The sequence below is a fragment of the Podarcis filfolensis genome (assembly GCF_964270895.1).
Source record: "Podarcis filfolensis genome assembly, chromosome: 2".
Lineage (NCBI taxonomy): Eukaryota > Metazoa > Chordata > Lepidosauria > Squamata > Lacertidae > Podarcis > Podarcis filfolensis.
In genome coordinates this window covers 102,589,536-102,616,199 of record NC_139605.1, presented here as the reverse complement: position 1 = coordinate 102,616,199, position 26,664 = coordinate 102,589,536, and the positions used below count along the sequence as shown (strand labels likewise).

The following is a 26,664-nucleotide window of genomic DNA, read 5'->3' as shown; positions in this document are numbered from 1 at the left end:
AGGTGACCCGGAAACTACAACTAATCCAGAATGTGGCAGCTAGACTGGTGACAGGGAGCGGCCGCCGAGACCACATAGCACCAGTCTTGAAAGACCTACATTGGCTCCCAGTACGTTTCCAAGCACAATTCAAAGTGTTGGTGCTGACCTTTAAAGCCCTAAACGGCCTCAGTCCAGTATACCTGAAGGAGCGTCTCCACCCCTATCGTTCAGCCCAGACACTGAGGTCCAGCACCAAGGGCCTTCTGGCGGTTCCCTCACTGTGAAAAGCCAAGTTACAGGGAACCAGGCAGAGGGCCTTCTTGGTAGTGGCACCCGCCCTGTGGAATGCCCTCCCACCAGATGTCAAAGAGAACAACAACTACCAGACTTTTTGAAGACATATGAATGCAGCCCTGTTTAGGGAAGCTTTTAATGTTTGATGGACTACTGTATTTTAATATTTTGTTGGAAGCCACCCAGAGTGGTTGGGGAAACCCATCCAGATGTGTGGGGTATAAATAATAAATTATTATTATTATTGCTTATTTACAAGTATAGAATCAGGCTGCATGCTTGATCTTTGGACATGGGAAGAGATGAGTCTGAGCTAAAAAAAATTAAGTTGCAATCATCAAACATGGAATATTAGCCACCAGTATTATTTTATTAAGAACACATTACGCTAGATCAAGCTAGTGTATTCCTCCCTTGATAAAGAAGTCAGCAAAATAAACAGTAAATGAATTAATGTCAAGCGGAGGAAGGCAGCCTGATCATGTTCTTGTCACTATCACTGAGTAAAATAAGTTAACAGGAAACACAGGTTACATAAAATGCAGGACTGACTGCAAATGCTTTGAAGGATAGGCTGGTGTTCCTAAGAACACCAGAATAAGTTAAACACATATCTGACTACATTACATTACAGTCACTTGTGAATGCACCCAGAGACTTCGAAAGTAATAAGGAGCACTCGGTTCAGCTCTAGCAATGCCTTAGCTAAGTATTGTATTAGATTACAGGCATCTAATTCTGTCAGGTTTAGAACTCACAGAAATCATATTTCGGGAAAAGTTTAAGGGGCAGGGTATTTTAAGACTTTCAGAGAAAACAAAGCATGACAAAGAGTGAATGTTCAAAAAGAATAAAGTATGTAGGAGTGGAGACAACAGTTTACAGTCTGAGGACAGAACCCAAAAAGTTTAATCTCAACGCCCCAAGGACGGTTCGGATATGCAGCAAAACTGGCTACACGTGCACACCCAAACTACAACTTCCAGGCGGCGATAATATATGGACAGGAAGACGACCTAGAACGAACGTCAGTGACCACATGAGCGGCGGGCGAAGGCGCAACAAGCTGCCCGCAATCCCCTCTCTGGCCATTAGGTGACGCCACTTAAAAGAAGGGCGCGCGCGGGGTTCAGCTTTCCCGTCGTACCTCACGCTGCGCCCGAAGCCTGGCTGGGCCTGGACCCTGACGGGAGTTGTAGTCCTCGGAGGCGGACTCGCTTCCCAGCGTGCCGCGCGCAAAGCCCGCGCGCTCGCTCGCTCTCTCCCTCTCCTCTTGCAGCCTGTCTCGCAGTCGGTCTTCTTTACTGAGGCGGCGGCGGCGGCGGCTTGAACGACAACGACCTGGGCACGCGGCAGCAGGGGGGCAGCGGCAGGGAGGGCTCGAGGCCGGGCGGTGTCGTCGTCTGTGAGGAGAAGAAGAAGAAGAAGAAGAAGGCGCGCCGCGGCGGCGGCGGCGGCGACGGCTCAGTCCGACCATGTCGGGCGAGGAGGAGGCGGCCGAGCTGACGATCGCGGAAGACGTGGTCGTGAACAAGTACAAGATGGGGGGAGAAATAGCCAACCGTGAGTATGGCCCGGCGGCGGGAGCCGGGGGCTTGGGGGGGCGGGCCTGGGGCCTGGGCGTCGGGCGCCTGCCTGCGTGTGGAGCCCTCCGGGGCGGGGGGGGGTGACGAGGCGAGCTGTCAGGCAGGGCAGGTTTGCTGGGGCGGCCCTGGTTGGGGGGGGTGTTATCTGTTCTTCGCTCCCTGGTGTGGGGTGTATATATAATATTGGCTAGTAAAATGAGTGTGTGTGTGTGGTGGCTGGTCGGTGGGTCGTCAAGGCTTGGGGTGAAATATGACCTGGGGGTGGGGGGTTTTTTCCCCCCTCCCGGTTCCTACTCTGGGTTGAAGTTGAACTCTTGTTAGTGGAGGGGAGGGGTGAGAAAAAAAACTCTGGACTTGGAGCGACTTGTCTCCCCCCCCCCAAAAAAAAAACTGATTTTGAGGGACGTGGGATACTTCCACTCCCTCCCCCGAGAGCCGTTGCCCTTGATAGGTAAGCTGGGAGAGCCGCCCGGCACATGGTGTACTTTCCTTTCTCCTTTCTTGCCTCGGTCAACTTGGAATCTCTAGAAAGAGTTTTAAGGGCTAATTTTAGTCCACTGCCCGCCATTGGGGTGTTTTGTTTTTTTCCCCGAGCGTGAAAAGCTCGTTAAGAAAAAAAACAATCACGTGCATTAAAAAAACACACAAATAAATTTATGTGTTCTGGTTATTTTGAGAGAGGGGAAGGGTAAGATTTGGTTGATCCACGATCCCCCCGGGGGAATGGAGCCGCCGTCCTCCAGGAACTGTAAGGCACATGGTCTGCGACTTGCCATGTGCTGCTGGCGCTCTCTCCCGTTCACTATCTTCCGACATCCTGGCTTCCTCCCAGGTTTCCCCTTTTGTTTAAGGGAGGTTTTCTGCTTCGGATCGGATCACCTTGTTCGGGGAACTCTAGGAAGTGGATTGTTAGGATTACAGCGAACTAGGGAAAGGGGGAAACGGCTTTTGCAACTCAGCTCTTAACTGCCTACGTTGGAGCGAGTCTTTCCTTGTAGCAAACCACATATCCCTGTACCTCACAGTTGACTTTTGTAGGCCTGAGCATTTGCAAAGTGTGAGCATGCACACTCACACATTCTTATACTGGGTAGAGAAATACCTTTGCCTGCTCCATTAAATTTTAAAATGCTGCGTCAGGCTTCCAGTTTTTTCAATTTATTTTTGTGCTGCAAAGGAAGAAAGCAGTTTGTTCAAAGATAAGCTTGCCCTATTGACTGCTTAATTGGTGGTAGGAGTGCATACTGTAATGTGAGGCTTTTGAACTCAGGAATCCCTGTGTTCTATCCTACATTTGGGATTTACCAAAATCTGGAATGGGATACTTTGTCTTAATGTCATTTACAAACTTCTGCAAATTCTTTCCACTTAAATTCAAAGGTTAAAGATACTGGAGACTTAACAGCAGGTCTCAGCTTTACCACAGAGTTGCAGAATGCACATGGGACAAAACTGTCTCAGCTCTTCTTACAAATGGAGTTAAAATTATTTTCCTTGTTCTCTTCAGCCGATCTGTTAAGATAACATGAAGCAGTTCTTGAAACTTCTGTATTAAAAGGATGAGGATTAAATATTTATGCAAACTTAACTTGAAGAATTCAAACACTATTTTTTGCCAGTTGTTCAGTAATCTCAGTCCATTGGTTTTATAAAGCTAAACACAAAATATGTTGCAGATACAACATGGGTAAATGCAATCATCACAAGAACAAACAGTGATATGGCATTTGAAGACATATAAAATATACATTAAATTAAATTGTTTTAGACCAGTTTAACCATTGCCCACCAAAAGCCAGCTCAGGCAAAAATGTATTGTATTGTTTCTGGAATATTCTCTGGCTTTAGAGAAAATATTGCCATTTTTCTGATGAGGACACCTTAATTAGACAAGACAGAATCCTCAGCCATTGTTTTTCTCTTTGGCTCACATGCTTTCCATAAATGAAACCATGAAAGACTAGGTGTGCTTTAATCTTAGAATATCATTAAATGTGAGTGTTCTATAGTATTTAAAATTCAAAGTTTCTATAGAAGTAAGGTTGATTAGATCAACCTTTGATGGAAAGTTTCTTGGGGACAGAAAGATGCAGGTTTGGAAAAACTACTGCAACCTGTTGTCACCTCATGAGGTGGAGTTGACTTTAGGAATCTGAAGACATTACTAGAGATTCTCAGTTCCCTAAATGGTATAGGTAAGAGTATTCTAATTCAGTAGGCATGCAACAATGGAATTTAATGTACATTTTGTAGGCAGTTGATATGGGAATAGAACCTGGATGCCTTGGAATCTAGCAGTGCAGTGTTAGAAACTGGAATAGAAATACTGGGAGCCAAATGGCTTCTGGGACCTTTATTGTTAAACTCCTTAGCATATTGTTTATCCTTAACATATACTTTGAGGCTTCAAAACAAATACATTTCAGTAATCCTTGAGTGTCAGCCAGGTACAAAAAAATGGCACCCAGACTTTTTGAGGCACTCGCAAATTGAAAATCTTTAGGCGCAAAATGTGCCTGGTGCCCTGCTAATTTCGAACCCTGCCTCAGTGTGAGAAGTTGAGCTACCAATGTTAAATACACTTTCTGAGCTCCATAGTGTGGCATAGCTTTATGCAACTGTAAAGTGTATTAAAATATTCAATATGAAGTTTTATCTTGAATTACAGGAGTCCTGCGGACTGTGGTAGAAGCAGCTAAGTCTGGAGTGTCTGTCCTCAGCTTATGCGAGAGAGGGGATGCCATGATCATGGAAGAGACTGGCAAAATCTTTAAGAAAGAGAAAGATATGAAGAAAGGTAACATACAATTTTCCAGCTTTATTTTTGACATACATATCATGTTGCCTCATTTAAATTGTATTCATCATTGAATAGAATTAATTGTACAGTGATGTGGATTGTGGAGTTTGAGATGCAAGACCTGCAGACCCAGCCTAGATTTCCAGTGTGACTGCTGCAGGTTGTTCCAGTGCTTACATGCTTTTAGGCTTGTATTAGTTTGTATTCCAGATCTGAATTATTTGTTCCATTTTGTGCAGATAAATTATACTTTTGAACATCAGGCATTCCGTTTTTGTCTAGCTGGAAGCAGTTAAAAAATGCTGCTCACATTTTCTGGCAGTTCATGGAATCCAGTTAACTGGAAGGGGAGGATTTGAAATTACTTTTGTTCTGCCCCTAATGGGGTTGATTCAATACTTCGGCACCCAACACATAATTTTCTTTTCCTCTTCTTTGTGTACCTTGAAGTCTGGCAGAAAACCCAAATTTTAAATTGATGTGAAAACCAACCCATGCTAGATTGCTTTGGGATTTCAGAGTGGCATAAAAGTATAAAATACCTATTAGCCTTGGGGATATAGGGTCCATGCTGTTTTGAGGATTGTAGTGTTATATGAACTGTTTACTTTAAAATACATTGACATGAGTTTAAGACATGTTGACTCTGTATGTAGACAAAACCGTGAATGGATTTGCCTTGTCATGCATGATAGTTGGCCAATCTGCATCCATACTGATACCTTGACAAGAAAAAATGTGTCTTAATCATGCATAACATCATAAATCTTGGATAACAACATAAATATTAAGCACTATAGTGTTGCATATTTCACAAAATTAAGGGCTGATACAAATGTAAGTGGTCAGGCAACTTTGCATAGTTGTGGAATTACAGAATTGCAGTGTGTCTGAAATCCCATGAAGCCTTCTGCTGGAGGAAGGTTTTTCATCTCTTTTCTCCCCCCCCCCCTCTCCATTTCCTCCCACACAGTTCTTGAGGGTCCAGAGCAGCTTTTTAGGGTCAGTGGGCTGCAAAGGAAAATGGAACTGGTGAAAATCACCCCATCCTCCCTCCCTAGGGAGAGTCCTATGGGCAAAGTTCCATGCATGGGATCTCTGAATCCAAGCCATGGAATTACTGGCTCTGCAGCAGCATTATGATCTGTTGGAAAAGTAGCACATTACTGTCTGAAAAAGTGGTTCATACTCCCATAAATTATCCCAGGTCACACCTTAAGCCTCTCCCTCTAAGCACTGACCAAGCCCAGCTCATTTTATACTGAGGAAGCTTCCAAAGTTACAAGACAGGTTGGTGCAGCTGTAGCAGCTCTAGTACCACTCACAGTGTCAGCAGAAAAAGGATAGCAATCCAACCTAGTCGTTTTGCAATTGATGTAGTCTTTGAATTACATAGGGCAACTTGTGTCCCAAATCCAAATGTTTGGTTTAGGGGACCCATGTTACGATACTTATTTCTGTCCTGCTTTTTTAAAAAGTTGTCAAAACAATGTCTGATACACAATCTAATCACATTAAAACACTAACACTTATACATACCAGTAACTATTATATTTGTGAGATGGAAAACTGTTACAGGGCTTGTGTAGATTGTATGATCTCATCACTGCTCCCTTTTTTGTGTAGGTATTGCCTTCCCCACAAGTATATCGGTAAATAACTGTGTCTGTCACTTCTCCCCCTTGAAGAGTGACCAGGATTACATTCTCAAAGATGGTGATTTGGTCAAAATGTAAGCATCTCCATTCACTTTCTTGGGTTATCTGTTGGCTTACTTTTACCCTCAGCTGTATATTTTAAGCTGGTCTGCTCAGAGTGCATTACGCTATATATGGTACCTCTGAGCCACATTTTTTAGGACCAAAGTTATTGTTGGTGCAGGTGTGTGTTTGTTTTTTGGTTTAGTGTGGATTTCTCTTGGCACATGAGACACATTTTTGGTTTAGTGTGGATTTCTCTTGGCACATGAGACACATTTTAATGGTTCTGCCCTGCTTCCTAAGTAGAGATAGTCACTTTAACTGCTATGGTGCCAACTATTGCGCGTACCGTAATGGTTTAATAGGGTTAGAATGTGGAAGTGTCATGTAAGCAGAATTTTTTTAAGCCTTTGATGTTGCAGAAGTTTCCTTATTGCTAGCTGCGGTTTAAATCTCTTTTTTCCTTTTCATGTTGCAGTGACCTGGGAGTCCATGTTGATGGCTTCATAGCAAATGTAGCTCACAGTTTTGTCATTGATGCATCAAAGGTAAATCTCCTGCATGTGGCTTTGAGTAGCATGTGCACGTGCTACTTTCAAGACAGGCTTGGCCCCAGTAGGGGGAGTAATGTAAGCGGCATCCTTAAGTAGAACTGGCTTGCTAGTTATTCATGTGCAGCTATAGCTGCTAAGAAGTAGGATGGGTCGAGTGGTTGCATTTCTAGATGTATAGTGGCAATCCATCCCATTGCCAATAATGTGGGACAGCTGTATTGATCAGTCACTCCATCGGGCGCTGTACATTAATGTGTAACTTCTTAAGTGGCATGTCCTATTCAACTTGGCCAAAGTTGCAAGCTAAGCAAAATTCTAAATTATCATAACTGCAGCTCTTCAAAGTATCCAAGGCAAAATAAACTAATAATAATATACTATATTCCTGGAAAGTCTGCATTAAAATAAACTTTTGAATTTCTACACAATTGCTGGAAATGTAGCCAGATTTTTTGGGTCACTTTGGTGACTCAAGCATTCTGGTGTGGATTGAGAACTCTTGCTACTTGTCAGTTCGGTTTATTTAACCATAGCTAATGCTGATTTAGCATCTAAGGCAAAACAAAGAAAAGAGTGACGTGTAGGGCTGGATAATATTTGAATCCCATTTGTGAATTAAGGGAGTGGCAGAATACTTTCAGCAGCCTTCCAAACACATGCGCTCTCCATATCTTTAGTACTTCCAACTCCTATGTTTCCTTGTAAGCATGGCCAGTGTTCAGAGACAGTAGGAGCTGTAGTCCAAGTCATCTGATTGAGAAGGGCACAATTCAATCAGTTAAACACTTTTAAAAGCCCTATTGATTCCAACAGGATGGGATTCAGATAAGGCTTAAACCCTCTCACTGGAATCAATGGGACAAGAGTGCTTAATTTTAGCTCGTTTACTCCATTCATATTTTGTGCGGCTGTACTGTGTCTTTAGGATTTGTCAGTGAGAAAGCGCTTGTCACTTTTCACCCCTTAGGAGTAAAAGCTTATATGAATATTAGTTTTTTCCCTGCCATTTCAGGAAACTCCAGTGTCAGGTCGCAAAGCTGATGTCATCAAAGCTGCTCACCTCTGTGCTGAAGCTGCTCTGCGTTTGGTTAAGCCTGGAAACCAGGTGACAATGGGTGGCTACTTTTTACATGAATTGGTTTCATGTTTCAGGATGGGTGACCAGAGGTTATGACCACAGATCCAATCCTCAACTTATTCTGAACATACAAATAAAAAATCATTGGTTTACTCTGGGAAGAGGTATTAAACTGTTCTGAGGGCAGCTGGCCATAGATAGCAGAAATGCTCTCTGGGGTGAGGAGGTCTTTGCTTGTGAAAAGGTAGTAGTTACTGAAGGGTTTGTATTGTCATTAGTCTTTCTGCAAATGGCTGAAGGTTCTTGGGTATTCCCGCCCCCACCCCCCAACATGATAAGAAGTGTTTGGCAGTTGAGCATTTGTTTAGTCTAATGACAATTTTAGGACAGGATGTAGAAAGTTCTGCTTTTCCCTTCCAGTAATTCCCTCCTAGTCTCAGGCAGTATGTTTATGCTACCGCATTGAAAACAAGAAATTGTAGATTTATTGCATTATTGACAATTAATCTCTGCCTCAATTATATAGCATATATAACGATTTCAGTGGTAATTCTATTCAGCTTCTCACCATTAAAAGTTCTGTATGAAAAGATCATTGTCATACAGTACCTTGTATACTGGAATGTTTTGGCTGCTTCTAACACTGAACAACTTTCTGTTGAAGGCTTATTGAATTTATAGGGGGTTTTTATTGTGCAGGGAAGGGGGAATACATTTATGATCTGCTTCTCCAAAATAATAGCCAGTGTAGGGGCCGTTACTGTGTTGATCACAGGTTTCACTGCAGAATATGGTCAGATTCAACTTTAAATGCCAATATTCACCCTTTTCCAATAGAATTCACAAGTGACAGATGCCTGGAACAAGATAGCTCATTCATTTAACTGCACACCAATTGAAGGTAAGGATTAGCTAACTGAACAATGAAATGAGACAGCAGAAATAGAAGAGCATTTAACATAGCAATGATCCTTCTGTAGAATTTGAAAGTACTGGAAGTGTTAGTAGTTATTGTGAGGACAGCATATCTGCTTTTGATGTTTGGAGTACTTTGGTATAACATGCTTGTAAATAAATATTCCCTTTAGAGCTCCTAGGATGCTTCAATGTACAAATTACTCCTGTGCTTCCTTCTAGCCTGCCCATTTGGCTAAAAGAACTGACTGCTTAAATTTGGGGTCACAGTTCAGGGCACAGGGTAATATGCTTTGAGGAACTTTGTTAGAAACCGAAATAGATGATCAAGCTGAACTTTTCATGTTGCTTTTATTTTGTTGATGGTACCAAAGTCGAATAAGTCACCTTTGGGAGCAGTTCACAAAATAAGCTCACTGTAGGCGATAGCACGGTAAAAGAAATGTGCTGTTTTAGTGGTGTGTTATGGAAATGTTCTCGGCCACCAGTCAGTTAAGGTTTCTGTATTAGGCCACCCTGCAAAAAATGTGGTTCTAAGGTTAGATTTTTTCACATGCAGTGTCTTGTAGATCTGTGGTGTGCCTATGTAGGAAAAAAATGTCAGCACAGTGAGGAGGAGGAGGCTGCTCAAGCTGTCAAGGGAATCTAAGCAGCTACTGTTTTGGAAACATTCAAGTGTTATAATCATCCAGTCACTGGCAGCAGTTTATGAAACTAAACAGAGCTCTTTTCTCTCAAGGTCAAGACTTATTTCTCTCTCTCCACCAGCCCCCTGCCAATAGAAAGGTGCTATTTCCTTGCTCAAAGCTTGTGATGTGGAGGGCAGATGAGACATGGCTTTCCCTAGATTGAATCTTAAATATTGAAGATGTGCATCAAAGCAGGAAGGAATGCTTTGGTGTACTGATCTAGATTGTGTCAGAGGGTGGTATGGGGAAGAGAATAAATAGAATGGACAAATTTCTCTGGGCACATCATTTGTCTCTGGATGAGCAGGAATGCTTTGTTTGGTGACCCTGGATGTTAGAGGTCCCTGTAGTACTACTTGACACAGTGTTTCAGGCTTGAAATGGAAAGGTCGTTTTAAAAGTCCCAAGTTAAATGTGTCGCACATTTAACACTTCTAAGCTTTCTTCTTGCACAGTACAAAATCCATGGGCTGCTAAGTAGTCACTTCCCTGACTAATTATGCCCCCTGAAGCAATTTCAAACCCCTGCTGTTTATGATCTGTTCCCACTCCTGAAGAAATCAGTGGGGCCTGGGGCAAGAGAATGCTTTTATTGTGTTGTGTGCTGCTTCTCTCCCTGGATTCAGAGGCATACAGTAGAGTTGGTAGTTTTTGCAGTGTTGCAACTATCCAGCTGTGCCACAGTCTGCTTGTGAATGAGACCCTCATGGAGATAAACATACAATATTTCAGACCTGCATCTAAAGATTTATTTAGATTTTAAACATGCACTATGAATGAGAGAGTTTAGAAACAGACACTTCATACTTGCGAAATTACCAGTGTCAGAATTGGCTGCAGCTGCCTGTCAAGTGCAAACTCGTCTGCAAATCCATATTGTCATAGTATGGAGAGACTCTTAGGGTGCGAGGTGCTGGGAGAGTGCTGTTAAGTTCAGCAAGGAGCAAGGAAAGATTGAGGAGCACAGAACGGGAGCATAAAAAGATAAATTGGAGAAAAGAGTAAAGAGATTGTGATGCAGAAAATAGAGATGAGGTTCAGTGTGCATGCTATGCGGTAGAAGGCAAAAGAGAGGGTTAAAATAGTATGTTGCAGAAAGAGAAAAGAATATGTTGGTGGGAAAAGGGGAGGAGAAGGTTAGCAGAGTGGCCTGCAGGGTTGACTCTTAGTTATTTTAAAATCTTTAACTCCTTACTGTAAATAGCTTTGAAATATTTTTATATAAAATAAGCCATTTATAAGTTGACTAAATAAAATAATAATAATGTGGCAAAAAGGCTTTTCTTTAGTAGAAATGGTGGTGTAGCTGTCTTATTAATAAAGCAGCCTCCAGCTCTTGGAATTGTGAATACCTATCCCAGTGTCATTTTGAAGCTGTTTTTTAACAAGCACATGCAGACCTTTGGGCATATGACAAGATGTGTCTCTGATCTTTGTTTTTAAAAAAGAAAGTGCAGTGCAGTGCCTTGGATTATCAGCTGTGATTCACTGGCTGCTTTGCAACTCCAGTGCTAATAGATACCCTTTCTTGACAGGGATGCTATCACACCAGCTGAAGCAGCATGTGATAGATGGGGAGAAGACTATCATCCAGAACCCCTCAGACCAGCAAAGGTACGTGTCTCTTGTCTGGAATTGTTGCCAAGCCGTTTTGTGTTTGTGCCTTTTGGGCACTAGGAGCGCAGATGTGTGGTAAGATGAAACACATGACTTAGAATTAGTATCTTGCTTCATATTGACTCCCAAACAATGTTCAAATGGAGGTGGTCTTCTATTTTCATGTGTGTGTGTGTGTTTTTCTTTAAATCTAGAAAGGACCATGAAAAAGCAGAATTTGAAGTCCATGAAGTTTATGCCATTGATGTTCTCATCAGCACTGGAGAAGGAAAGGTAAGTGCCCTTGCTTAACACCTGTTCTATAATCAGGTGCCATACAAGTTTGGCAACTTTATCTAAAGTCACAAGGATGTTAACTTCCTGGTTAGATTGTTTGATGTAGTGTCTTAAAAGCCAGTTAAGTTGGGAAATGCTCTACATAACCACAATCGTAGCCCCAAAAACATCCTTTACCCCCCTTTACTCTTTTGCTACCTTCCCTTTCATCATATAAGTAAATCTATATATTATGCTGCTCAAACTGTCTTTAATGACTTGCATGTCTTTAGGCAAAGGATGCTGGGCAGAGAACTACAATTTACAAAAGGGACCCTTCCAAGCAATATGGTTTGAAAATGAAAACTTCCCGTGCCTTTTTCAGTGAGGTGGAAAGACGCTTTGATGCTATGCCATTCACTCTCAGGTACTCTCTGTTTTGCGGTGCATCTGTGCATAAACTTGGCAACGGGGATTCCACTTGGTAGTTCAATGACTGAATGGTTCCTACCATTGCAGTCATGTCTCTTGCATGTATTGTAAAGTGAAGGGAATGTTCTGAGTTATATTGCTTTTCCTAGTTTAAGCTGTGTGTAGAATGCTAGCCTCGTACTACAGGTAATAAGCAGAATTGTTAAGTGCTAAAGAAGTCAAAATGTTGTACTAAGAGAAAGCGAATTCCACAGCCTATATAAGCTACGCAAGTGTCTTGCTTATTTGGTAACTGTGGTAACTGCTAACTGGGTAGGGGGCACTGAAACCCTGGGCGCAAGAAGTCTTACTCAGCTATCCCTTGTGAGATTGTGCCAGCATCTCTGCACTCTCCAAATTAAGTTTGCTGCCATAATGGGGTGGGATGTTGAGATTAGTAGGAACTTGAATTCTGTGTCCAGTAACATGTTCTATATTTTGTGTGCATCTGCACAATATATAAGCATTCTTTGGTGCTATGACTCTGCAGTTCTTATAGTAACCAAAGGATGCAGAAAAGCCTACACAAACAGTTTTTGTTTTTATGTTTGTTCCATACAGGGCATTTGAGGATGAAAAGAAGGCAAGGATGGGAGTAGTAGAATGTGCTAAACATGAGCTGCTACAGCCTTTTAATGTCCTCTATGATAAAGAAGGTAAGCACTTGTGCCTGAATGTCAGAGCAATTTTTGTCTTGCTTTGGGGCTAGGCAGTTGGCAGCTCTGACTAATTATTATGCACTATTTTACCTTTAGAAAGGTATGCTGAATTGATACACTCTTTTGTTGCCCCAGTATGTTTCTTGTTGAAAGAACTCTTCTGAGAGCACTTAACTTTAGAACAGAATGGTACATGTTGAATACAGATACATGCTTCATAACAGGGATCTTTGCTTTTTGGTTAAATTTGGGGGGGTCACAGTTAGAGACTAGGACACATATTTTGTGTCATTTGCAAGAGTGTGCAAATACGCTTGCGAGTGGTGAGCACATCTGTTCACCTGGTAAATACATTTGTGATGAGGGCAGACTGAAAGATGGGCAGGGACTTGTCTCTGGTTTTGGAAACAGAAGCAGTGAGCCTTTTTTCTGCTTTGGAGTACTTCTGAAGCCCAGTGCAACTGCAGGGGTGAACACTCCCAAGCCTAGAAGAAAGGCTTCGTTCCTGTAGTTGTGTTGCTTTTAGCAGCTGCTCCAAAGCAGCAAAACAACTCAGTGCTCCTGAGCAACTACTTATCAAGTTAGTTACACTTAATTTTAGAGTGTCTTTCAAGGGAGAGGGACAGGATTGTTGGCAACTACACATTTTGGTTGGTTACCAGTTCAGCCACAACTGTGGACCCCTGGACACTTGCAGTAATATCTTAGACCAGTGAGAAATGAGAGTGTGGTTTGCTACTTCTTGAATAAGAACCTCAACAGTACAGTGGTACCTCAGGTTACATATGCTTCAGGTTACAGACTCCGCTAACCCAGAAATAGTGCTTCAGGTTAAGAACGTTGCTTCAGGATGAGAACAGAAATCGTGCTCCGGCGGCGTGGCGGCAGCAGGAGGCCCCATTAGCTAAAGTGGTGCTTCAGGTTAAGAACAGTTTCAGGTTAAGAACGGACCTCCGGAATGAATTATGTACTTAACCCGAGGTAGCACTGTAGTGCCTTTAAAAGTTCGGGTGGGCTGAGTTTAGGTAAAAAGGGAAGGAAACCCCTGCTCTAATTTGGATAATTGAAATGAATATCTCATGGCAAGCTCACATACCTGTTTCTCCGCTATTATAGCAGATTTGTCTGAACCAAACCAATCTTACCTCTTGGTTCTTTTTTTTTTCTTCTTGTATGCTTTTCAGACCCTTGATGTAGGCAGTTGTCTAACATGGTGCATGGCTAATCTTTCTCTTAATTCCCCCACCCAGGAGAGTTTGTTGCCCAGTTTAAGTTCACGGTGCTTTTAATGCCCAATGGTCCCATGAGGATAACTAGCGGTCCCTTTGAGCCTGAACTCTACAAATCAGAATTTGAGGTGCAAGATGCAGATCTGAAGGTCAGTGGAATTACAGTGTTCTTTGTATAAGTGCCCAGAGTTCCAGGAACAAATGTTGTCACAGTAGGGAGAACTGCTTGAGTTACTTATTCCCAGTGTAAATGTGATGAGATAAAAATTGATAGTTCTTGTTATTCCCAGTACCTATTCATTAATAAAGCTGGGGAAGGAGTTCCAAGAGAGCAGGGACAAATTTGGGATCCAAAGTAGGTTTTAACATGTTGAGGACTAGCCCATAGAGAAGAAGAAAAGCATTTTAAAATAAAGTAAGCTCGCAACTTACACACACTTTTAACTTGCGTGCATTCAGCTTTACATGCTTGGCAAAAAGGGGGTGGGCAGGGGGGTGGCAATTCCACATGCCACTACACCCAATCTGTTTTGACCATATGCCATTTTGGCTTTAGGGACAATCCCTGGAACATAATCCCCACATAAGTTGCAGGCTTACTGTAGTGTGTGTTTAGAACAGAAGTGAGGAACATTTTTTGGTCAAAAGACCATGTTCCCTCTTGGCCAACCTTCTAGGGGTTGCATGCCAATGGTGAGTCTGGCCCAAACAAAAGTAGATATGGCAAGCCAAGGTATGCCCCCCGCCAAAAAGAACCCCACAGAGATACTACATGTACAGCCCATGCTTCTGTTTTCCACTTCCCGAAATTGGCTTTGAAAGAAGCAATTCTATTTGAGCCAATGAATAGCTTAATTGTGGTGCCACAATGTTCTTGATGGAATCACAGCACATGGGAAGGTGAGAGTTAACTTCCCTCTCCAGCTATGACACCACTGCCCTACAATTAGACTTTGGGAGGGAGGAAATATTCTGTTTGCTTCTACCAAGCTTTTTCAAGCCCATGGCCGGGGAATGAGGTGAGGACTCTGTGGGCTAGGATGTAGAGGCCCCAGGGACTGTTTTGGGTCCATAGTTCCTCACCCTTCTAGGATTACGGTGTGCCACAAATATCACCCTGTCATGCACTGAATGGGTACCTGTATTAACTTTCCATTGACCAGGCAAGATAAGTGCTAAGAAGAAAAAGCCTTGCCTCCCCTACCTTTTGTGCCTTTTTTTTTTCAAGTACAAAAATGTTTCAGGCATGTTGTCATGTGAGATATCATGTTTAAGCAGTTTGCTGCTTCTTTCTAAAGAGCTAGTAAAGTTTTTTGTTGTGAATTGTAATGAGGTGTAAGAACAAGATGAGTGAGTTCATTGAAAGCATTTTGAATTAAAACCAAAATGATTTTGAAGGCTGTTTTATACAAATGTGACCACTTACTTGCTAAAGTGAAACATGCAACTCCCCCGCCCCTTGCAATTCTTCTTTCCTCTTCTTAGAAAAATTTAAATGACAATTTTATAAGCTTGTAATTTCTAAAGAGGCACTGTGAGGCTCCCAGACTCGCTACTGTTGAGTAATTCTCTGCAAGCAGGTGAAACTAGAAGTTGCTGGCTCCAAAGGATGCATAGCTCAGCTTTATGTGAGGCTAATTGTTAGTCCCAATATGTGCCAAGCATTCTAGGACTGGCTGCATTCCTTTATGGCTGGCAGTGATTTTCCCTTCCTTGTTGTCTTAGAAGTAATCGCACTCTAGGTATCTCCTTTCGCTCCTGACATTTTTCCCTCTTGCAGGCACTCCTACAGAGCTCAGCAAGCCGCAAGGCCCAAAAAAAGAAGAAAAAGAAGGTACTTGGTTGTGTTTGTGTGCTAATCTCATTACATTTTTTAAAATATTGTAACCTGCTCTTAGATCTTATGTGAAGGGCAGATTTAAAATTATTTATTTATTTTTATTAAATTGTGTTGTTGCCATCATTATGGCTCTTGAAGACAATGAGACCTCAAATTACTATGTTGATGCCTCAGCTCAGAGGTGGGGAACTTCTGGCCTGTGGGTCTATTTAGGCTTGGCCATATGGTCTGTGAAGCCATTTTGCCCAAGCCACACCCACCCACCCAACGCCTGGTGTCATGTACGATGTCAAGTGAGGGGCAGGGACTTGGACAAAAGGGCCTTTGCAGGCACCCCTGTTGGTGGGGCCTGCAAACCCCCTTGCTCAGTACTTCCCAAGCACCCGACAATCAGCTGATTGTCAGGCGCTTGGGAAGTGCAGCTTAAGGAGCTTTGCAAGCTTCCTTTGGAAACAAAAACGAAAAACGCTCTGTTTTTAAAAGCTAATCGACAGAAGTATGGCCCACCCACCTGTCAGCGTTGGCCCATGGAGGGTGAGGGAGATAAGGATCTAGCCTTCTGGTTGCATCCAGTTCCCCAATCCCGCCTTAAATCTTCTTAAACAGGATACGATAATAGTACAGCATACTTTAGAACTCCATTTTTTCCAAATGACTGGTAGGATTTCATGAATTTGACAACTGCAGGGTAAATGGGTACTGTCGCTTAATATTGGGCCCAATGAAGAACGTACAATACATATGGATTCTGGGGGCTTATTTTCTTTTAAAGTGTCTATAAGTATTTAAAGTTTCTTAAGGTCTTAGGTGGAGTTCTATGCGGGTGAAGTTTTAAGATATTTTGATCGGAAATTCCATGCAAACCTTACAAAGAAAAATCCAACCTCATATAGGTTTGGGCAGGCATTCCTTTGAAAGCTGAGGTGTCCTCTTTAAAACTGTTAACAACTGTGAAATATTGAATGCTGTGTCTAGAGTTTTTGCAAACTGTTCCTTTCCTTTCCTATTAGCTTCAGTTTCAGTTAATATCACCCCCTCTGTTCCTTCAGGCCTCCAAGAATGCCGAGAACGCCACAACAGGGGAAACAGCAGAAGAGAATGAGACTGGTGACTGAACAGCTCTGACCGCCTCTGCGTAGCACCTGATTCTTTCTCTCAAATGCCCCACTCAAAACAAGAGAAACAAATATCCATTTACGGCTGTTTGTCTCATAGGACCAAATGACAAATAGCCTGGACTTCCCACAGAGTGTAACCAGTTGTGACTGACTTTGCCACTGAGGGAGGAGTCTCTTGGCCACTTCAGAATACTTTTAAAAGTATGAAATAATAAAATCAGGAGTAAAAACTAGCCTACATCCAGTCTTTATAGCCTTTGATACTACTTGTGCTCATTAGAGGTGAACACATACAGTTCTGAGCTTTCGTCTAGTTCTCCCCCCCCCCCCCATTCCCTTTTGCAGGTACTCTGATTCCTCTGAAAAATCCTCAAGTATCTTTTCACAACTGAAGTTAAAAATGCAAAAGCTCTTGGGTTTATAATTTCATTACATGCAGTTAATGTAACTTGCATGCCTTCTTCCTATAATAATCTTCAGTCATTTTTTTTCTGGCTTAAACCATATAGGACATTCTTAGGGTTCTTTTTGTGTGTGTTTCTTTTTAAACTATCAACCTTGTATTTTTAAAGTTGACAGGAAGCTGGTTTAAAGATCATTCTCCAAGTAGATAGCTTGTCTTCGTGAAGATTCTACATTTCTTTTAATTTGTGTGATTATTTTTTTTTAAAAAAATAATAATTACCCCAGTGCAAAAATATGGTAACTCTCACAAAATCCTTTGAGACAAAAGTGATACCTGCAGCTTCCTCCCTCTAGTTTTCATTTGATGGTTTGACATTTTATTCATCTGCACTTGTCTGTTGCTTTTTGTGGACTAAAGATGGCTATCCAGTGGTTATCCATCTGCTAACAGGAAGAACCTGTCAGTGGAATAGAGAAGGCAGGCAATTCCCCCCCCCCCCCATTTTTCCCTCTCCATGCAGCCCTCTTTGCTTCTCAGATCTGCTCTGCAGGGTCCCCCAACCCTCTGGAGCAGATTTAAGGGGTTGCAGGGGCTGTGTGGAAAGAGGGAATAGCCAAAAATTGCCTGTCTTCCCTATTCCACCGACGGATTGCTTCAGTCAGTGCATGGACACTTGGATACTTCCGTTCAACTTGCCACTGCTCAGGTTGATAAGTCGTATAAAGTAGGATTTTTCAGAAGAATTCCCTCCAAACATCTTTTTTACATGAATGAATGCAATGCTACATAAGTGGTTGGACCTGGAATAAGCTCTTTGTGGGAATCGCTTTTCTATAGTATGTCTTTTTAAATTGTCCAATTGAATTGTATATGATTGTGGGATTTTTTTTCTATTGTATTCCTAACCAGGTCCCTGTCTAAGACACTTACTGTAGCTGAATTGAAGACCTGTCTTGTTAGGAGGGGGAGCTCTTGTGTGCTCTCTGGCAGGCAAAGTCCTTCTTGACCAATATATCTGGATTTCAAATACTTAAAAAAAAAATTACAGTTACTACCAAAGTTTTAAGTCCATAAAAGGAAATAAACACATGTTTCTTTCCTGAAAAACCTTTTCCATCACTCTTTGTAAACTTTCTACTTTTGATTTCTACTCTGTTCTCTTGCTCTCTTTTGTAAGGGTTGCTTTCAGTGCTACGTTTGGGAGGTAAAATTGGGAACATGTTGAGCGGAGGCTGAATCGTATGAAAGTGATGAGCCTGGAGGATCATGCACAAAACTTGCAATTGACTGCCATTTTAGTTTTGAACTGTTCCCATTTGTTAACCATGAACAAGGGAAGGGAAGGGAGGGTGGGGGGGAAGAACTTGTTCAAATGAGGAATATTTTAGCATTTATAAGTAAGTATGTTTTCGTACCGCCTTTCCATAAAGGAAAGGCTTGAGTTCAGCCACATACCAGTTTATAAACCACTAAGACTTGCTGGCGGTTAATTTAATTTTCTATCTTTATTTTGAAACTTCAAGGCAATTGTATCTCTTGATTTAAAAAAAAAAAATGCCGTTGGAAATTTTGGAAGAAAATTCCCACAAACTGTTCTGTAACTTGATTTTTTTTCCAAATAAAATTGATTAGTGACACCTCTGGATAGATGAATGGGTCTGCTATGTTGAGGGGGTGGAAAGATCTGGAGTGTTTCGGACCTAAACGTGGTATGCATGAAGAAATGTTCCATCTTTTATACATTTATTAGCCATTATGACAGAGAACGTTAAAATGTTGAATTCTCTTCATGGTTGTAACTGCTGCAGTCACTAGAGTTCTAAATATCCAGAACATGCTGAAAATCTTTAGGAGTGCAGCTTTCCTGGTTAGTGTGTCCCTCACCTCACCTTACGGATGAGCAGCTTTTTGGAGCATGGAGGGTAGTATTATTACATTATCTCTTCATTTTAATGTCCATGAAGGAGGCATGAGCATTAAGTATTTAAGCCTCTCTTGCATGAAGCAGGCGTGGGGAACCTGTACCTCCTGGTGTGTTTGAGCCCAAACTCCCATCAGTACAGTGGCCCCAGATGATGGGATTTGAGGTCCATCCTAATCTGGTGAGCCACAGTTTCCACATTCCCAGCATAGTGAAACTCTGTCGCTCTCTTTGCTACCGTTTTAGAAGGGTAAAATTATGAAATTCTTAACACTTGGCCTACAATATGTTATATTTATTCTTTGCTGTTAAGCCAGAGAAACAGCTCCTTACATTCTGGCATTAATGGGATAATGGTTTGGTATCATGGTTAGTCTAACACAGGCACCCCCAACCTGCATCCCTCCAGATGTTTTGGCCTACAACTCCCATGAACCGCAGCTAACAGGACCAGTGGTCAGGAATGATGGGAACTGTAGTCCAAAATATCTGGTGGGCCACAGGTTGGGGCTGCCTGTTCTAACAAATCTCATTATCCTGATCCCATGGTGCGCCAGGCCATACAGCAGTAGTAGAAGACAAGGCATGCAGTACATTTGCAGCGCAGGTGGAAAACTGCCTCCTGAGTGTTTTACATTGACATTGCAGTAGCTGTTGATATAACTACCTTGCAAGAGAATGCCATGCGATGACTTGTTCAACCGGTCGTCTTGTAACAGTCTCCGAAGTGTTTAGAAAAGAGGGTCCTTAAAACACAGTTGAGTTGCCCTTTACTACACATTGAATGAAGTGCAAGAACTGCTGTGTTATGAAGGATATGTGTAACTGAGAAGGCATAGATCATTGTTAAGGGGGCTTTAACAGGATGCTGTTTAGTGAGACGCTTTGTGCCTTCTTTGGTGATCACTCTTAGCCGAGCAAGATTGTGTTCCATGAACACGTTCTTAACAGTTGTGTCCATAAGTGACTCTGGAGGCCAATTCTGGATCTGCACATCTATAGTGGGGACATACGTTTCCCGGCGTGATCACAGTGAGGATTTGCCAAACATGCCTTCATCTTGGCACGTTTCTCCCTTTCTGCGTTCGTGCTTCTTCAAAGTCCTGGATGCCTTTGGTCAAGGCTGTTCTCCAACTGGAGCGATCGCAGGCCAGTGATTCCCACTTGTCTGTGTTTATACTACATTTTTAAAGATTTGCCTTGAGAGCACCTTTAAACCACTTTTGTTGTCCACTGGCATTATGCTTACCTATCTAACATTGGGAATAGAGTACAGTGGTACCTCTGCTTACGTACTTAATTCGTTCCGGAGGTCCATTCTTAACCTGAAACTGTTCTTAACTGTACCACTTCAGCTAATGGGGCCTCCTGCTGCCGCTGCACGATTTCTATTCTCATCCTGAAGCAAATTTCTTAAACCGAGGTACTATTTCTGGGTTAGTGGAGTCTGTAACCTGAAGCGTATGTAACCCGAGGTAGCACTGTAGTTGCTTAGGAGGATGATAAATCAGGCATCTGAACAACATTACCAGTTCAACTAATTTGATGTTGAATCATTGCTTTGACACTGGTCGTTGCTTTTTCCAGTACACATTCCTTTGCCTGTTTCCCCAAGTGATATGTAAGACTACTGCAACTTGGGAAGGAAGTGCCTTTGAAATATCCCAAAATGAGTTCTGTTCTGAGGTCTCCCATCAACCTTGTCTCCTTTATGTTAGAATTGTGACCATTATAATTGTATAAAGAAAGCTTATACTTAGTTGGTCTTTCAAGGTGCTAGTGGAATTATTTAAAAAAAATTTTTTGAAAGATTATTTTAAAGACTGTCTTGAGACAAAAGACTTGATTCTCTTAAGGGAGTTCTTTTCGGATCATAGAATAATAATTAAAAAGTTATATTTCATCTTGTTATTTATTATAATTGTTCTTAATTCTGTGGCCTAGAAGTGCACATTGTACAGGCTGGATTAAACAAAATAGCTGTGCTAGCTGAAGCCAGTGCATCAAATCCTGCTAGTTCAATGGGGGGCTTCCCCCTGTCCTCACCCCACCCCCTCCATTGGCTTTGGGGGGATGAGAAGAATCCCTAGATCAGCACACAGATGAAGGACAGGGGAGATAGTTCCATCCAACAAGCAGAAAGGCTTGTGCTGATAGAAAAGTCCTTAACACTACCCGCCTTGGATTTCTATAAGACACAATTTTAAATTAAGATAGGCCTGAAGCAGAGATGCTAATGTAGATTTTTAAAAATACAGAAGACTTAGGTGATGTGATTTCCTGGCTTGCTTCCATTTTTACAATCTGTTGAAGAATAGGTGCAGTAATTTCATTGCGGACATTTTCATCAGTTGGCTCCAAATTTGTAAGACTGCCACACTTTAGCTGATTCTTTTATTAGGTGGGATATGCAAAGAGCAGAACTCAGCTTTTTGTTGGTATCGCATACTGCCTGATACACTTCATGTCTTCTTTCTGATGTCTTGAACTAATCTCCATTGCTAATGAATTCCTTGAAGCTGTGTGTTTGCAGAGGCGTCCTGTGACCTTGGGACTCCTTTGGGGAAAAGGGTGGGATATAAATTTAATAAATAACTGAAATAATTAAAGTGGGGGAAGCAAATGCTCAGACAATAAGCTCCTCGGAATAAAGTGGTCACTTAAATATCAGCAGAAGGTTTTCAAATATCCATGGTTTTCATTTGACGAGGGCTGGATTTGACTTGAAAAGTGCATGTAACTTCACAAAGATGTAAACCTGAGGTTTTGAGAAGCCTGCAATCCTGAAATGTAGTATTTTTCTATGTAGGAGATGCATGACGGGAGTGTGGTCTTCCCCGCCCTATTCTATTTCAAGCTCTTAAAAAAAAGAAAGACTTAAATCTTTGTGTGGTGGGGTGGGGGTATATGATATTGACTTTGACTTACCGGTAACAATTTTTATTTTCCTTTGCAAAGCTAGGCAAGGGCCCATTTTCATTAAATATATTTGCATTAGCATAGAAAAAGCAGGTCACATTTTACTTCACATTGCACCCTTAGTATATCAGGTACAGCGAGTCCAGGTGACAATTTTAGGCAATGAATTTATATATGGGAAAGCCTGCATATAGCATTTTCATAACATCTTACATATAGCTAGATCCTCGGAGGGATTGCCAACCTGACCCATGGGCACCAGGTTGTTGACCCTCATGTATTTTTGTGGTGGTTTGGGGTTTTTTTGTTTTACAAGGAAAATTTATATGTAATTCTGGTCTATGTGCAGTGTATTTGGGGGTTAGAGACTGAGTGGTGTGGACACTGGGTCAGTTTTGTCTACTTAGGATTGGATAATGCTCCCTTGTAAGTGTGCACCTTGTGTGTGCTCCTAGGCTAGTGTTGTGAATATGCAATTCCCAAGTATTTTGGGTACAGCCAAGTGTTAACAATGGTTCAGTTGCTCTAGTTCCAAACACCTTAAATTAAAACTGTTAGGTGCATCCCAGTCTTCTTTTTACCTATACTCTAAGGGCACAATCCTATTATGCCCTTACCTGGGATTTGTTACAGCACAAATATGCCTAGGATCAGCCAGCCCATGCCTATAATTCAAACGATCAGACCCTTTATTTAAACATGATTATTTCGTGGGTGTTTGCTAAAATCCTAGGCGTGTTGTTCCATGATTGCTACAGCCCGTAGGGAAGAGCTGCACCTTAAAAATACACTTTTGGAAGTCTCCCAGATGCGCAGGCGGACTCCATTTGCGGACTATTTTGCAAAATGCTCTCTGCACATGGTCAAAGACGGTCTTGACGGCATGTTTCAGCGCCTGAAATTTAATTCCACCGAATAGTTGGGTGTGCTTGTAGCTGTGGGGAAATGTAACTGCTCCTCCGCCGGATTGTCCGGCTAACAGTGCAGTCTATGCCCCGGTATTAAGTCTTCGTGCACTCAGTGGGTCTTATTTCCAGGTGTTAGGAAGCATGGCTGAGGCTCCTACATTCACGTCCAAAATGGCGGCGGAGCACCCGACTACACTCTGAGAGAAATGTGTCCCCTTCTCTCGCGCGCAAACTACAACTCCCACCATGCAATGCGAAGACCGCCGTTTGTGACGCTCCCCTGCCGCCCGCCGCGTGACGTATAAATAGCAACCGACCGCCTCCCTCTGCCTTTCCTTTGCTACCGCCACCGCCATCTTGTGTCGGAGCTGCTCTGTGGTGGCCGGCGAGGTCTATCCGTCGCCATCCGGCCGCAGCCTTGCTGCCTGTTCTCAGGGACTGAGCCCGGGGGACCCACCCCGACATGAGAGCTAAGGTGAGTGGGGTATCGGGCTTGGATAGCGAGCTGATCCGTGAACGTAGCTGGGCTCGAGGCCTGCGTTGCCGTCTTTTGCTATGGGGCGGGCTATTGTTTCGGTTGGCCAGGTACGAAATGGGGAAGGTTATTATGACGAGCGGGGAAATGGAAGAGTTGGCAAGACCGCCTCGTGCTCCTCTGCCAGGCGAGGCCCTCTTGATATTTTGGGCCTACACGGTGATAGGAAACCCTGCTGAGGCCTAGGTGCGCGATGGCGTGTGAATATAGAGAGTTGGGCCTCGCAGTTTGGAGAGGGTGGAGGAATAGCTGGTAAAGCGAGTGTCATGGGGCGATTCTGCATGAGAAGCGAGTCTGTAAACCTGATACTTGATGAAGGCATTTATCAGGGCCGCCCTGAGTTTTGTTAGTGACTATTGTACATGCGCATTTAGGCGTCAGTCCCATTGAACTTGGTGGGGCTTTCTCCTAAGTAAGCAGTGCACAAGATCGCACTATCAAATGTTTTTTTCTGGGCCCCAGGTTTGTAGAGCTGTTGTTTGAATTTTTAAATTGACATCAAGACTCTGCCAAGCTCCAGAGTAGCAATTTTAGGAAATGACACTAATGGATAAAATGCTGTTGGTGCTGGGCCCATTTTTTTTAAAAAAAACTACAAGTTGAGATCTTGCACCTCATATATGTTTAAATACCAGTGTATTTGTGTTACTCTTCTGGGTTTTGGTGCTATAAAAAACGCTGACTTTGTCTTTCCTTTCTCTCCCTTTTCTCTAGTGGCGAAAGAAGCGAATGCGCAGGTATGTGAGCATGTGTTTTTATTTTACTGTGCAACCCACTTGTTTGCTTTGCTTTTGAAGATTGTTGATTAGAGTTCTCGAAAGTGCATTGACTAATTTAGTGATACCGTTGTAACAACATGGGCATCTAAAATTTTAAATAGTGGCTGTTGAAAATTAAAATCTGAGGACCCCACTTGTTTCTAAGTTCAAATTTGGTCTACTTCCTATGCAGACTTAGTGCACTCCCAGTATGCTAGCTTAATAAATTCCATTGAGCTCAATGAGGCTTAATGTTAATGTTGCTAGGTTTCTTACATTGGTGCAACCAGAAGTCCATACCAGTTACTGATGCAAAGAATCTAGGCAAGACAGATGCAGATGAGCTATACTAACCCTAGGTTATCTAAATCGCAGGTGGATGAAGACATGCTAGCAGTGTGATGGAGCAGTGGCTGTTCTGCAAGGCAGTGCTTTAGAAAAATGAGTGATAATTCAAAGTATAAGACTTCCCAGTAATATAATGGAAAACATACAGTCAGGATGAATACAGACTGCCACATGTTACATCCAGAGAAATAGGCCTTCCCTCAAGCCTGTTCATCACAGATTCAACCAGTGTAAAACAGCAAGTGAACCTCACTGGGGATGCACAGAAAATAAGCCGAACACAGGTCAATCACTAATGCATGAGGCCAGTGTACAGAGGCAATTTGCTTGCATAGATGCATGCCTGAATGCAATGATATCCATACTAACCAAAGTAGAATTAGCCTTCTCTTTGACTACAACCCCTTTTTTGTTTTTGAGGCACTTATACCTCAGTGCTTTCCATTCGTTCTTGTTCCCAACATAAGCTTTGCACCCACTGGGGATCATAAATACAGAAACATTAGAATTGGTGCTATGTGAAACAGCCCTGCAGCTGTTGTATATAGTTATCTGAGACACTCAGTTTGTACTTTGGAACACCCGCTAGCAGATAAACGATTTAGCACAGTGGGGCTTGGATGAAACAAGCCTAGGATTGTATTGCATATGTGATAAATGAGAATTTCATTGAGGGCAGGATCTCAACTTTTGGTAAAAAGCTACTGTTTGAGATGGTAGGTAATCTTTCATTTTCCCTTCACCGTTGAATACCTTAAGCAGTTGAGAACTTAAGTGTGAATTATTTTGCTTTTTTTATATGATCCTCTTCTCCCGCCCCCCCAATGCCCTCCTCCCCAAAGTAGGTATCAGTACTTCTCCACTAGTGATCAGTCGCCAATGCTTCTCCTTCCCCTCCTCAGAAAAGTACAGAGGGAGGCTTCTGTGGTGGCTCTTCTACTAATCAGGACAGGTTGCAATAATGCAGGCAGTAGTGGTGCTTTTATTGCAATAAAAGTGGAAAAATACCACTCCCTGCATTATTGCCATCTGTTCTCTGTTGACGGGCCAAGACAGCTACAGGCTTTGCCACAATCATTCTCTCCAATGCCTTTGGGCTCTGCCTGTAACATACATGTTGGGAGTATGAAATTGTGATGCCAAAGAAATTAAGTGTTTCTACTGACAACTGCAAAGTTGTTGGCTGCCTGTTTAGTGCCGGGGTTCACAGTTGGTGGCCCTCTTTAACCTGATTTTTTTTTTTACCTCTAACCTGCTTAACAGGAATGATTAGGAGGCAGGAAGAAGAGCTGCTTGAACTGCATCTTGTTTTGCTTTTCTCAGTTGCCTTTTGATTCTGCAAGTAACTGGTGTGGTAGGAAGGATATTGGAGGAAATGACTTACTTTAGGAAAAGTGAACTAAACATTTATTTAGTTATACAAGTATTTCTGTACTGCCATATCCCAAAGTATTAGGGTGGGGTACAACATCGAAACCTTAAATGCTATTGAGAAGAATACAGATAATCATTAAAGTAGCTGGCTAATCTAAAATTAAGTGGCTTCAAAGACCTGTTGGCATAAAAGTCTTCAAGAGAAACCTGAAAGGAAAAAACGGTACCTACTGAATCTCTGCAGAAACAATTTTTCACTTCATGCGACTGGAAACACTACATTGCCTTATGGTAGAATGTTTCATTAGTATTGACAATTAAAAGAATATTATCCCCTACAGGCTGAAGCGCAAAAGGAGAAAGATGAGACAGAGGTCCAAGTAGATGTCTCACAGTGCTACTGAAGCTGCAGAACCAGAGCATGGAAGGGGCAGAGCTTGAAAAGCTGATTTCCAGATAACACCTTCTATTTGCTGCTGCTAGAAGACTCCTTGCCTATCTTCAGGAGATTCCATCTTAAAGCTTAAGAGCAGTGATCTTTCAAGGGGTGTGTGGGCCCCTGAGGTTTACTCTTCTGGACTGATCTTGTTCTTTGTGGCTTGATGTAGTGACTTGTATACAATAAAATTCCTTTTTTGGGGGAATTCAGCACATTTTTTCCCCGTACCAAATGTTGACATTGTCAGTAAAAGGTTTGAAACAGTTATG

The 26,664-nt window shown here is 42.4% G+C and overlaps 1 protein-coding gene and 1 long non-coding RNA gene across 2 annotated transcripts; one reads left to right on the top strand and one right to left on the bottom strand.

Annotated features, from left to right (window-relative positions):
* Positions 1–1,381: 1,381 nt before the first annotated feature.
* On the top strand, positions 1,382–26,600 carry PA2G4 (proliferation-associated 2G4). The gene is made up of 16 exons (XM_083598890.1): positions 1,382–1,839; positions 4,531–4,659; positions 6,289–6,394; positions 6,841–6,910; positions 7,929–8,021; positions 8,832–8,895; positions 11,134–11,212; positions 11,410–11,488; positions 11,764–11,897; positions 12,503–12,597; positions 13,851–13,978; positions 15,610–15,663; positions 16,719–19,060; positions 23,071–23,416; positions 24,191–24,213; positions 26,298–26,600. The coding sequence occupies exons 1-13, from the start codon at positions 1,752–1,754 to the stop codon at positions 16,782–16,784; spliced, it is 1,185 nt and encodes a 394-aa protein (XP_083455016.1). The 5' UTR covers positions 1,382–1,751; the 3' UTR covers positions 16,785–19,060; positions 23,071–23,416; positions 24,191–24,213; positions 26,298–26,600.
* Positions 21,495–23,064, bottom strand: LOC310755747. The gene is made up of 2 exons (XR_014544503.1): positions 22,651–23,064; positions 21,495–21,671 (listed from the first exon to the last, which is right to left on the bottom strand). It is a non-coding gene; the product is annotated as an uncharacterized lncRNA (long non-coding RNA).
* Positions 26,601–26,664: the final 64 nt, after the last annotated feature.

Excerpts from the sequence above, each read along its gene's own strand:
- PA2G4 (XM_083598890.1), top strand. The coding sequence starts at position 1,752 with ATGTCGGGCGAGGAGGAGGCGGCCGAGCTGACGATCGCGGAAGACGTG. Across the intron at positions 8,896-11,133 it reads TAACTGCACACCAATTGAAG|GGATGCTATCACACCAGCTG; the intron begins GTAAGGATTAGC and ends CTTTCTTGACAG. Across the intron at positions 12,598-13,850 it reads TGTCCTCTATGATAAAGAAG|GAGAGTTTGTTGCCCAGTTT; the intron begins GTAAGCACTTGT and ends TCCCCCACCCAG.